Source organism: Somniosus microcephalus, chromosome 6 (assembly GCF_052327205.1).
Source record: "Somniosus microcephalus isolate GS21.2 chromosome 6, FLI_Smic_1.0, whole genome shotgun sequence".
In the NCBI taxonomy this organism is placed as follows: domain Eukaryota; kingdom Metazoa; phylum Chordata; class Chondrichthyes; order Squaliformes; family Somniosidae; genus Somniosus; species Somniosus microcephalus.
Genome location: NC_140992.1, coordinates 47,932,978 through 47,947,059, shown reverse-complemented (window position 1 = coordinate 47,947,059; position 14,082 = coordinate 47,932,978). Strand labels below are relative to the sequence as shown.

General features: G+C 44.8%; 1 protein-coding gene across 2 annotated transcripts in view; it reads left to right on the top strand.

Annotated features, from left to right (window-relative positions):
• The window catches only part of mcf2l2 (MCF.2 cell line derived transforming sequence-like 2), a 469,404-nt gene that overhangs the window by 379,111 nt on the left and 76,211 nt on the right, over window positions 1–14,082 (top strand). For both annotated transcript variants that reach the window (XM_085990152.1, XM_085990151.1), the window contains exons 18-20: window positions 9,428–9,497; window positions 11,940–12,032; window positions 12,909–13,001. In XM_085990152.1, coding sequence (XP_085846278.1) covers window positions 9,428–9,497; window positions 11,940–12,032; window positions 12,909–13,001 — 256 coding nt within the window. The remainder of the gene's footprint in view (window positions 1–9,427; window positions 9,498–11,939; window positions 12,033–12,908; window positions 13,002–14,082) is intronic.

The window sequence follows — 14,082 nt, the reverse complement described above, 5'->3', positions numbered from 1 at the left end:
CGGCGCACCACTTCACGAGATGCTGGACCTCCTCCCTGTAGGCTGACTCATCGTTGTTGGTGATCTGGCCTACTACCGTGGTGTCATCTGCAAACTTGATGATGGTGTTGGAACCATTAACAGCCACACAGTCGTGGGTGAAGAGGGAGTAGAGGAGGGGGCTCAGCACACATCCTTGTGGGGCCCCCATGTTCAGGGTCGTGGGGGGGGAGGTGTGGTTGCCTAATTTGACAGACTGGGGTCTGTTTGTTAGGAAGTCCAGGGTCCAGTTGCAGAGGGAAGTGTTCAGGCCAAGAGTTTGGAGTTTGGTGGCCAGCTTGTTGGGGACGATAGTGTTGAATGCTGAGCTGTAGTCTATAAACAACATTCTGATGTAGGTCTCCTTACCATCTAGGTGATTCAGTGCCGAGTGTAGAACAGTAGTGATTGCATCCTCCGTTGATCTGTTTGCCCGATAGGCAAACTGGTGTTGGTCAAGGGAGGCAGGAACACTGGCTTTGATGTGGGCTAAGACCAGTCTCTCGAAACACTTCATTATGATGGGTGTGAGTGCGACAGGTCGATAGTCGTTCAGACACGTCACAGCCGCTTGTTTAGGCACAGGAATGATGGTGGCGGTCTTGAAGCATGTAGGGACTACTGCCTGGGCCAATGACAGGTTGAAGATGGCGGTGAAGACATCAGCCAGCTGATCAGCACATTCCTTGAGTACCCGTCCAGGGATGCTATCCGGTCCAGTAGCCTTTCATGTGTTCACTCTGCGTAAAGCACCCCTTACGTCGGAGGTCGACAGAGTGAGCACCTGGTCTTCCGGGGGTGGCAAGGCTTTGGTAGCCGGCTCCTTGTTGTCCCTGTCGAAGCGAGCGTAGAAGTTGTTAAGCTCCTCCGGAAGGGAGGCGTCGCTGACCGGGGGACTGGTGTTTTTGCCCTTGTAGTCAGTGATGGACTGGATGCCTTGCCACATGCGCCGGGGGTCCGAGTTGTTGCGGAAGTGATCCTCTATCCGCAGTGTCTGTTTCCATTTGGCAGTCCTGATACCCTTTTTTAGGTTGGTCCTAGCTGCTCTGTAAGCCGCCGCGTCGCCAGATTTAAATGCTGCGTTGCGTGCTTTCAACAGTGAGCGGACCTCTCCGTTCATCCAGGGTTTCTGGTTGGGGTATGACCTGATATTTTTGTGGGTCGTGACGACCTCGACGCAGCTGTTGATGTAGAATAGCACTGTGGATGCGTATTCCTCGATGTCATTGTGGGCAAACATGCCCCAATCAGTGCGTTCGAAGCAATCCTGAAGCTCCGATACTGCCCCCTCTGGCCATACTTTCACTGCTCTCATTGATGTTTTCTCTCTTTTGATGAGCGGTTTGTATGCCGGGGCTAGAAACAGGGAGAGGTGGTCAGACTTCCCAAGGTGGGGGCAGGGAATGGCCTTGTAAGCATCTACAATGCTCGTGTAGACTTGATCCAGTGTGTTCTCCCCTCTTGTGGGGCAGGAGACATTCTGGTGGAATTTCGGTAGTACAGTTTTTAGGTTTGTGTGATTGAAGTCCCCCGCGACGATAAAAGCTCCGTCTGGGTGCGCAGTTTGTTGTTCGCTGATGGCCCTGTAGAGGTCCTTCAGTGCTAGTTTGGCATTAGCGTGTGGTGGGATGTAGACCGCAGTGATGATAACATTCGTGAATTCCCGAGGCAGGTAGAAGGGTCTGCACCTTACCATGAGGAATTCCAAATCAGCCGAGCAGGATCTATCAATTATATCCCTGATGTGTTTATCCAGCTTTCCCTTAAATGCATCTATGCTCTTCATCCCAACTACTCCTTGTGGTCGTGAGTTCCATATTCCAACCACTCTCTGGGTAAAGAAGTTTCTCTTGATTTCCCTATTAGATTTATTAGCGATTATCTTATATTTATGGCCTCTAGTTTTGGATTCCCCCACAAGTGGAAAGATCTTCTCTACGTCTACCTTAGCAAACACTTTAATAATCTTAAAAATTTCTATCAGGTCACCCCTCAACTATCTCTTCTAGAGAAAAGCACCCCAGCCTGTTCAATCTTTTCTGATAGGTATAACCTCTCAGTTCTGGTATCATCCTTGTAAATATTTTTGCACCTTCTCCAGTGCCTCTATATCCCTTTTATAATATGGAGACCAGAACTGTGCACAGTACCCTAAGTGTAGTCTAACCAAGGTTCTATATAAGTTTAACATAACTTTTCTCTGCTTTTCAATTATATCCCTCTAAAAATGAACCCCAGTGCTTTGTTTGCTATTTGTATGACCTTATGTGTTGCTACTTTTAGTGATTTTGTGTAACTGTACTCCGAGATCCCTTTGCTCCGCTACCCCATTTAGACTTTTATTATCCAAGCAGTACGCGACATCCTTATTCTTCCTACCAAAATGCAGCACCTCACACTTATCTATATTGAAATTAATTTGCCAATTACATGCCCATTCTGAAAGTTTATTAATGTCTTCTTGTATTTTATCGCAGTCCTCACTATATTCACTATACCCCCCAATTTGGTCCCATCCGCAAATTTTGAAATTGTACTTCCAATTCACGAGTCTAAATCGTTTATGCAAATGGTAAACAACAGTGGTCCCAGCACCGATCCCTATGGAACACCATTTCCCACCTTTTCGCCAGTCTGAGTAGCTACCCTTAACCCCTACTCTGTTTTTTGTTTTGTAGCCAGCTTGATATCCATTCTGCTACTTGTCCCCAGACTCCACATGCTCTGACTTTAGTCATGAGTCTACTATGCAGTACCATATCGAAGGCCTTTTGAAAATTCAGTATATTACATCTGCTACATTAACCTGTCTACTCTTTCTGTTACTTTCATCTACTACACTACCCTTGTCGACTCTTCTAGCATATGGTTACAAAGCAGCATTGTCAGAAGGCTCTGGGCAAAGGTCAGCTGTCTTTTCAATAGGGAAGGGTGCATAAAATGGTGACCAAAATAAAGGGTCAAATTTCAAAAATTATTACGATATTACATGATTTTAAATATATTTAGAATTTAACTTAATAATTTGTAATAATTGCATAAGAATACAAAGATAGAACTTGTATATATATAGAGTGCCCTTTTATGTCTTTAAAGTACTTCACATTCAGTGAATTCAAGTATAGTTAAATCACTGTTGGAAAGAAAGGAAGAACTTGTATTTATATAGCATCTTTCATGACCTCAGGACATCCCAAAGTGCTTTACAGATAATGATACACTTTTGAAGTGTAGCCACTGTTGTAATGTAGGGAAATGTGGCAGCCAATTTATGCACAGCAAGATCCCACAAACATCAATGAGACAACTGTTTAAATGGTGTTGGTTGAGCGATAACTATTGGTAAGGACACTGGGGGAATGCAGAACTGAGAGGTTATAACTATCAGGAAAGACTGAACAGGCTGGGGCTCTTTTCTCTAGAAAAGAGAAGGTTGAAGAGTAACCTGAGAGGTCTTTAAGAAAATGAAAGGGTTCGATAGGGTAGCTGTGGAGAAAATGCGGGGGAGACCAGAAATAGGGACCATAAATATAAGATAGTCACTAATAAATCCAATAGGGAATTCCAGAGAAACTTCTTTACCCAGATAGTGGTTAGAATGTGGAACTCACTACCACATGGAGTAGTTGAGGCAAATAGCATAGATGCATTTAAGGGGAAACTAGATAAGTACATGATGGAGAAAGGAATAGAAGGGTTTATTGATAGGGTTAGATGAAGTAGGGTGGGAGGAGGCTCATGTGGAGCATAATTGCCAGAATAGACCAATTGGGCTGAATGGCCTGTTTCTGTGCCGTAGACTTGATGTAACTCACCTGCTCTTCTTCGATTAGTGCCATGGGATCTTTTCCGCCCACCTGTTGCATACAGGCACCCAAATATGCACATAGCAATAGCACACAAACAGTAAGAGAGATGATTGACAGGTTAATCTGTGGTTTTTGGTGATGGTTAAGGGAGGAATGCTAGCCAAGACCACCATCTACCCTTCCCAAATTGCTGTGGTAGCATTGTGGCCTTTATCACCAAATCACAGTTGGTTTCTCCCCCTCCTTCACTGGTACTTTCTCTTCCTTCGAGCATCTTACCTTGTTCCATCCCTATTACCTATCCTTTAAAATCCTTGTTCTTTACCTGTCCGAAACCCAACCCGAGTTTCTCACCAAGATATCCCCCCTCCTTTCCTCCCTCAGCACTCAGTATCTGCACTGAGCGACTTTTCTACCTGATGATTTCAATCTTTTAATTAAAAAAAAAAATCCTCAGGATTTCGCCATCACTGGCAAGGCCGGCATGTAATGCCCATCCCAAATTGCCTTGAGAAGGTGGTGGTGGGCCTTCTGTTTGAACTGCTTAAATCTTTTGTAGTTGTTTGATATAACTGAGTACCAGGGATGAAAGACTTCAGTTATGTGGAGCGACTAGAGAAACTGGCATTGTTCTCCTTAGAGCAGGGAAGGTTAAGGGGAGATTTGATAGAGGTGTTCAAAATCTTGAAGGGTTTTGATAGAGTAAATAAGGAGAAACTGTTTCCAGTGGCAGAAGGGTTGGTAACCAAAGGACACAGCTTTAAAGGAATTGGCAAAAGAACCAGAGGCGACATGAGTCAAAATAAATTTACGCAGCGAGTTGTTATGATGCACTGCCTGAAAGGGTGGTGGAAGCAGGTTCAATAATAACTTTCAAAACAGAATTGGATAAATACTTGAAAAGGAAAAGCAGGGGAGTGGTACTAATTGGATAGCTCTTTCAAAGAGCTGGCACAGGCACGATGGGCTGAATGGCCTCCTTCTGTGTTGTATCATTCTATGATCCTATGATTTCAGAGGGCAATTAAGAGTCCACCATGTCTGTGTGGAACTGAATCACATGTCATAGAGTCATAGAGTCATAGAGTAATACAGCACAGATAGAGGCCCTTCGGCCCATCGTGTCCGCACCGGCCATCAAGCCCTGTCTAATCTAATCCCATATTCCAGCATTTGGCCCGTAGCCTTGTATGCTATGGCATTTCAAGTGCTCATCCAAATGCTTCTTAAATGTTGTGAGGGTTTCTGCCTCCACAACCCTTTCAGGCAGTGAGTTCCAGACTCCAACCACCCTCTGGGTGAAAAAGTTCTTTCTCAAATCCCCTCTAAACCTCCCGCCCTTTACCTTGAATCTATGCCCCCTAGTTATTGACCCCTCTACTAAGGGAAAAAGCTCCTCAGCATCCATCCTATCTATGCCCCTCATAATTTTGTACACCTCAATCATGTCCCCCCTCAGCCTCCTCTGCTCCAAGGAAAACAAACCCAATCTGCCCAGTCTCTCTTCATAGCTGAAGCGCTCCAGCCCTGGTAACATCCTGGTGAACCTCCTCTGCACATCACATCCTTCCTGTAGTGTGGCGACCAGAACTGCACACAGTATTCCAGCTGTGGCCTAACCAGTGTTTTATACAGCTCCATCATAACCTCCTTGCTCTTATATTCAATGCCTCGGCTAATGAAGGCAAGTATCCCATATGCCTTTTTTACCACCTTATCCACCTGTTCCGCCGCCTTCAGGGATCTGTGTACTTGCACACCCAGATCCCTCTGACCCTCCGTCTTGCCTCGGGTCTTTCCATTCATTGTGTATTCCCTTGCCTTGTTAGTCCCCCCAAAGTGCATCACCTCGCACTTTTCCGGGTTAAATTCCATTTGCCACTGTTCCGCCCATCTGACCAGCCCATCTATATCGTCCTGCAGACTGAGGCTACCCTCCTCGCTATTTACCACCCTACCAATTTTTGTATCATCCGCGAACTTACTGATCATACCTTTTACATTCATATCCAAGTCATTAATGTAGACCACAAACAGCAAGGGACCCAGCACCGATCCCTGTGGTACCCCACTGGCCACAGGCTTCCAGTCACAAAAACAACCTTCGACCATCACCCTCTGCCTTCTGCCACTAAGCCAGTTTTGTATCCAATGTGCCAAGGCACCCTGGATTCCATGGGCTCTTACCTTCTTGACCAGTCTCCTGTGCGGGACTTTATCGAAGGCCTTACTGAAATCCATGTATACCACATCCACTGCGATACCCTCATCCACACACCTAGTCACCCCCTCAAAAAATTCAATGTAGGACAGACTGGTAAGGATGGCAAGTTTCCTTCCCTAAAGGACATTAGGGTTTTTTTTAATGACAATCTGACTGCTTTGTGGTCGCTTTTGCTGATACCAGCTTTTAAACTGAATTCAGATTCTCAAGCACTACACTACCATACCTCCATCTCAAGTTACTTTGCCCTCTCTCCTCTGAATTCACTGACATCCTGCTTTTTCGAAGTAAAACCAAAAAAAAGTTACCATGTTGAGCACCATTGGGCCTCACTCCTCTCAGCCAAAATGTCCCACTACTTCAGGATCATCCTGCAAAGCAAAGATAACCCCTCGCTTATTTTCTCCACTACCCCATTTCCTCTGTGTGAGGAGCTCATGAACTTCTTCATCGCTAAGATTACATAGATACATAGATACATAGAAGATAGGAGCAGGAGTAGGCCATTCGGCCCTTCGTGCCTGCTCCGCCATTCAATGAGATCATGGCTGATCCTTTAATTCAGTATCCCGTCCCCGCCTTCTCTCCGTAACCCTTAACCCCTTTTGCCCGTAGAAATATATCTAATTCCCTCTTAAATATATTTAATGAGCTGGCGTACACTGCCCTCTGTGGCAATGAGTTCCACAGGTTCACCACTCTCTGAGTGAAGAAATTCCCCCTCATCTCTGTCCTAAATGGTTTAGCCCTTATCCTTAAATTATGTCCTCTAGTTCTGTTCTCACCCGCCAAGGGAAACATTCCTTCTGCATCCAGTCTGTCTAGACCTGTCAGAATTTTATACACTTCTATGAGGTCCCCTCTCAATCTTCTAAACTCCAGTGTGTACATCCCTAAACTACATAGTCTCTCCTCATAGGTCATTCCCGCCATTCCTGGTATCAGCCTGGTGAATCGCCGCTGCACCCCCTCCATGGCAAGAACATCCTTCCTCAGATGAGGCGACCAAAACTGTACACAGTACTCGAGGTGTGGTCTCACCAGTGCCCTGTACAGCTGCAGCAAGGTATCCCTGTTCCTGTATTCTAACCCTTTTGCTATGAAGGCCAGCATACCGTTTGCCTTCTTGACCGCCTGTTGCACCTGCATGCTCGCCTTCAGTGACTGGTGTACAAGAACACCCAGGTCTCTCTGTACTTCCCCCTCTCCCAATCTATTGCCATTTAAATAATAATTTGCCCTCCCGTTCCTGCACCCAAGGTGGATAACTTCGCACTTGTCCACATTATAGTGCATCTGCCATTTATCCGCCCAATCGCCCAGTCTGTCCAAATCGCTCTGGAGCTTCCTGGTCTCTTCCTCTGAGCCCACCCCCCCTCCTAGTTTAGTGTCGTCTGCAAATTTGGAAATGCTGCATCCGACTCCCTGATCCAGGTCATTAATGTAAATTGTGAACAGCTGGGGGCCCAGGACAGATCCCTGTGGTACCCCACTTGTTACTGCCTGCCATTCAGAAAATGAGCCGTTTATTCCAACTCTCTGTTTTCTATCTGACAGCCAGTTCCCTATCCACGCCAATACTTTCCCCTTTATCCCATGAGCCTCAATTTTCCATGCTAATCTTTTATGTGGGACCTTATCGAAGGCCTTTTGGAAGTCCAGGTACACCACATCTACTGGCTCTCCCCCATCTATTCTACCAGTTACTCCCTCAAAAAATTCCAATAGATTAGTCAAGCACGATTTACCCTTTGTAAATCCATGTTGACTCTGTCCTATCCTGTCCCCATTTGCTAAGTGCTCCGCTATTTCATCCTTAATGATGGACTCCAGCATTTTGCCCACAACTGATGTAAGGCTTACAGGTCTGTAATTACCTGCTTTTTCCCTACCCCCCTTTTTGAATAGTGGGGTAACGTTAGCTACCCTCCAATCCATGGGCACTGTTCCCGAGTCTAATGAATTCTGAAAAATCATCCTTAGTGCATCCGCTATCTCTAGGGCCACCTCCTTCAGTACCCTAGGATGCATGTTATCAGGCCCTGGGGATTTGTCCACCTTCAATCCCTTTAGCTTCCTTAACACCATATCCTTAGAGATATTGATTTGCGTCAGTTCCTCCTTTGCCAATGTCCCTATTTTTCCCGATATCCCAGGGAGGTTTTTTGTGTCTTCCTTCGTAAAGACTGACCCAAAGTATGCATTTAGTTGATCTGCCATTTCCTTATTTCCCATTATATATTCCCCCGTATCTGACTGCAATGGACCAACTTTGGTTTTCACCAGTCTTTTCCTTTTGATATACTTATAAAAGCTTTTGGAGTTAGTTTTTATATTTTCCGCCAGCTTGTTTTCGTAAGCTATTTTGCCCCTCTTGATTATGCCCTTTGCCCTCCTTTGCTCTATCTTAAACTGTTCCCAATGGATTGTCACCATCCATTTAGCTGCCTCTGCTGCTTCCCCCCTTCTTGCCCACAAGCCAAACCACCCCCTCACCCCCAGGTTCTCCCCTGCCTTAGCCCTGAACCCACGTCTTTAATTTCTTTCCTATCTCCCTTCATACCGTCTCAGAGCTGAACTTGTCCATGAGACCCACCTCCTGCACCCTTGACCCTATTCCTACTAAACTGCTGACCACCCAACTTCCTATCCAGGCCCCCATGCTAGTTGACATTGTAAATAGTTCTCCCCTCCTCAGGTACTGTCCCCTCCCTTTCAAAACTGCAACACCCGCTCCTCAAAAAAACACCCTCAACCACTCTGTCCTTGCAAACTACTGCCCTTTACTCTCCAAAGTCCTTGATCATGTTTTCACCTCCTAAATCTGTGGCCATCTTTCCCATAACTCTAGGTTTGAACCTCTCCAGTCAGGTTTCAGCTGAGCCAAGCAGACGTACAGAAGTATAAAACAAGAAAAGGCTATTCAATCCATCAAACTCAGAACACGCACAATTGATCATGCCATGTCTCTATAGTGTAGATTTTCATCCTCACAGCTTGGGCAATAAGGACCTCCTGCTCTTTATGGAACCCAGTGAAAATCAACAGAATGAAATTCAGTCAGGTTCTACAAAGGGTGTGCAATTCACTCTGCCAGATTACCTTCCAGGCTGTGAAGACACAATTCTACCCCCCCCACTATTTTTTAATCTGAAAGAAAGTGAATAACCAAAGATAAAACGCCCAAGAGTAACTACTCTATGAAATTTCTCCCGAATCTCAGGGCAAATTTTATGAGAAAAGTTGCAGGCTACCGAAAGTTCAACTGAACCTATTGCATTCCATAGATGATATTCCTGTGGTTAGAACATGACTGAAGCCATTGTTCTGCATGGAGTATTTGGTCAATAATCTAACAATTGCTCTTTCTTTTAAGGATATTTCTTAAAGAGCTTGAAAATTGCATGGAAAACCCTGAACTTGTAGGAACATGTTTTTTAAAAAGGGTAAGTAAAACACTTCCATTGCTACTTTCTAGCAGATAATTTTTGAGAACTCTAACGATGCAATCAGTGTTGAATTATGGGAGATAATTTTCAACTTCAGCGGGTCTGGAAAACTGACGGCAGCAGATCGGCCACCTGCGCTACAGCCTGCCCGATTTTCGTTTCCATTGACTACTACCAGTTTTTTTCCCCCACTGAAGTGGAAAATTATCCCCACTATCTCAAGCTCCCTCCACAGCATATTATTTTGTGTACTATGATGCAGTACGTCTATATTTGGCTGTTTGCAGAAAAAACAATGGGGCTGACTTTCTTTGGATCAGTGCTTGGGGCCTACCTATTTCTCAGGTGCAAAGGTCAGGGAAAAGAGACGAAGACCCAAGATGCTCGGTCTCCGCCCCTTTACATCACCCTGGGATTCTGGGGCTTCTCATGAGGGGCAGAGTAGGACCAGAACCTACAACAGGTGCAAGCAAAACATGACCATTTAAATAAGGTGGGAGGTGGTGTTCCAGTCCTCCACATCGTAGGATCTGCGAAGGGTAGGCAGCATTACAAAGGCGGGGAGGGGCCTGAAAAGGTAAGTATCACCTTTTTTGTAAATCCTCCTCAGCGGTCTTCGGGTCTGGATGCCTTCAAGCTGCTGTTCTCCAGCAATGTCCAGAGATCCTGACCATGGCAGCCACTGTCGCCATTGCAGCCCTCTCAGGCCTGCAAAAGCAGCAAGAGGAGCAGGAGTGCTCTCCCAGGCCCTGCAAGGAGTCCTTGCACCTATTGTTTTAAACAATCTTCTATTGGTCAGTTGAGCAGTAAAGAATTCAGTCTTATGGTTATAATCACTTTGTTTTTCCTGTTAAAGTAGAAAAAAATAACCTGAAAGTGGAGTATAATTTCTTCAGAGTATAACGCAGTTTACAAGCGGAGCTTTGTCAGCAGTTCTGAGCGTAGGCATACGTTCAAGTCTTGTAGGTTTTTCTCTTTTCCAACTTAACACAAAAAGCTTCTTTTTTTTATACACTGATTTCTTTATCAAACTAGAAGTGGCCTTGCCTTATTTAGTAGTCTCCGGTCAAGGCACCGTCTTTCAGCCAATTCTTATGCACAGAAGTTTACATTTCTCTGCACAACCGCATGTCAACATCCTTTTCCAATGTATATCAGCATACTTTTGCGTAAGTTGCAATGGTATATAGTGGGATGTTTATAGTATGGCACTACTATAAACATCCCAAGGCCTTACTTCAATCTTGAACACTGACTGTTGCTAGGGTGATCTGTAATTCTCCCTCTCAGTATCAGTGTCAGTGTCGGTGTCAGTGTCAGCTGTTGCTCAGTGGGTAGCACACTTGTCTCTGAGTCAGAAGGTTGTGGTTCTAAGTCCCACTCCAGGGACTTGAGCACATAAAGCTAGGCTGACACTCCAGTGCAGTGGGAGTGCTGCTCTGTCAGAGGTGCCGTCTTTCGGATGAGATGTTAAACCGAGGCCCCGTCTGCTCTTTCAAGTGGATGTAAAAGATCCTATGGCACTATTTCGAAGAAGAGCAGGGGAGTTATCCCCGGTGTCCTGGCCAATATTTATCCCTCAATCAACATAACAAAAAACAAATTATCTGGTCATTATCATATTGCTGTTTGTGGGAGCTTGCTGTGCGCAAATTGGCTGCCGCGTATCCCACATTACAACAGTTACTACACTCCAAAAGTACTTCATTGGCTGCAAAGCGCTTTGAGACATCCGGTGGTCGTGAAAGGTGCTATATAAATGTAAGTCTTTCTTTCTCTCGCTCTCTCTCTTCAATGATGCCAGTCACTTTTTTTGCCCTATATTGAATGAGCTAAACATGAACACCTTTCAGAAGCCAAATTAGCTGAACTGCATATACCAACAGGGCCTCACCAGGTCCGGCCTTGCCTTTCCCTCCCAGTGCTGTCATTGCCTGTGGAAATCCTATCAGGCACTAACTTCATGCCGGAGATTGTTCCCTGATGTTAATGAGGCCCGAGGCTCAATATTGGTCGGGGCAAACAAATTTCTAGGCCGTGGTCTCTATGGTAATATCCAACATTTTGAAGAGAATTTGGCAGGATTGCACAAGTCTGCATTAAATCTGTAAGCAGATAACCACAAATTGGAAATTGTTATCCCTTGGGTATGCAACTCGGCAAGGGGAAAATACAACAATACTTTCTGGATCACAGGGGATCAGATCCACCTTCCAGATCCAATGAAACACTGTTGAAAGACCAGAAATCTCAAAACTCCAGCATTGGCAGTAAATAAGTACACCCATGCTGCCCTTAGTATCTAAGTCATTGTACTCCACTGATTATTCTAGTTAAGCTACAATTGCACAATTATTTGTTTCTCAATTCTATCCATTTTCAGAGAGTTGTTTCTATTTTTATTCTAAAGAACGTTCCTAAAATTATTTTTTTCTACAGAAAGAGGATCTACAGATTTATGAAAAGTATTGTCAAAACAAACCACGCTCAGAAGCTATCTGGAGACAGTGTGGAGACTGCCAATTCTTTCAGGTACTAATTCTATGTTATTTTTATGATTTTCTAACACAAAAATATATAGAATAACACATCAGATGGCTTCATCATGTAGTATATAGCACACAGAAACACACAATAGGCAGTAACAACAACAGAAATGACTTGGGAGCCATTCTGCTGGCTCCGTAATGCTGTCCACTGTCTCCACATCCTATCTCTGTAGGAGATCGCTGCCTCTCCCTAGGTCTGGAACATCCCCCAGTTCTACAACCCCCCCCTGAACTCGCCATTCCTCTGGTCTCTTGTGCTTTCCCCGTTGCCTTCGCCATTGGCAGTCATGCCAAGCTCTGGAATTCCCTTTCTAAAACCCTCTGCCTGTACTTCCCCTCTCCTCGTTTAAGGGCCATCTTAAAACCCATCTCTTTGATCATTTTGGTCACCCCATCTAATATCGCATCCCTTGGCTCGACATCCATTTTTGTCTGATTACATCTCTGAAGTGCCTTGGGGCATTTTTCTATTTTAAAGGCAGCTTATTGTTGTTGTTCCCTTTACAGAGCTATTGTTTCTTTGTAATGATGTTGTAACTAGAAAAGTAGACAACTGGGTCCTCCTTAAACCCATCTTCCTCATCCCCTTCGCTATCACCTCAAGCATTAAGTGCGAGGAGCTCATCATAGTTGCCAAGCACTTAGATAGCTTGCTTCTTAAACCCCTTTCCACTCTGAATGCATATTGATTCTTTAAATTGCGTTTCTGGTTCCAACTGAGTACCGCTCTATATTGTTAGTTATTTGCCATTTCTGTGCATGTGAAACATGATTAGCTGGGTCAGTATTTAATACAACAGGACTTCCTTAATGTTTGCCAAGCTATAAGGCCTTATTTATTTTGTGTTTTTTTTTCCAGGAGTGCCAACGTAAACTGGATCATAAACTTTCCCTGGATGCCTACCTGTTGAAACCTGTCCAAAGGATTACAAAGTATCAACTTCTCCTAAAGGTAATCAGGATTCTTGACAAAGATCTGCCATTAGAGTGGCTGAAGATTTACGGAGCCAAAAGAAGTTGTGCTAAATTGTGGATGATTTTAGTACAGGAAATTCTTTGGTATCCGGCACCAACGGGACCGGGATAGTGCTGGTTGATTAAAAATTCCGGATGACGGAGAGGGTTATCTACCGAGGCTATTTTTAACAAACAAAAATAAAAAAATCAAGAAATGTGCAGTATACAGTAATTGGGTTCTCACCTACAGAATGTTGTGTTAAATGGATGGTGGAAGATGCTTGATTAAGTACAGTACTGCCAGTTGAGAGTAATCCATAACTCTGTAATGACTTCCAACAGCGTCAAGAAGCTGAGTAGTGGCAGTTTGGAGAACTACCCCCACTGACTAACTCGGCCACCGCGGGAGACTTGGACTCGTCTCAGCAACATTTCCGGTTATTGAGGTGTTGTTTTCGGAGTATGAATTTTGCCGGTTATTAGAGAATTCCGGATATTTAGGTGCCATTTAAACGAGAGTTTCCTGTACTACAGGCACCATGCCTATTATTTAGATAGAAATGTGTACAATGTTTACATCAGTGATATAACATACAAGACTAGTGCAACAATTTCTGGTATGAAAATATCTTAACTAGAGATGTTCCACTGCATTGTTTGGAGATTAAAGGGTTTAATGTACAGGACTGAAGCACTCTTTTCCACATTTGTTTGTGAAACTCCCCCAACCAGGTTACACAGGTGGGCAAAAAAACTATTTTGAATAATTAGAAGAGGTGGTTACATCGAGTTACATCGGGCAGGATTTTCATTGGGCCGTGGAGGCGGGATTGGAGGCGTGTGGGGGGTTAAAATCCCGAAATCGGGGGGCACAAACCCATCCCGCCCCAACCCACCTCCATGCCAGTTTCAAAGGAGGTGGGTACCCGACCCGCACTGGGACCCGCCTCCCCGAGGCGGGAAGGGGATTAATGCCAATTAACTGCCTGTTAACAGGCAGTTTTTAGCCTAATCCCTATTTTCATTGGTGAAATGTGGGATTCCCGACGGCTCCAAACCACGCCAAGTTAGCGAGG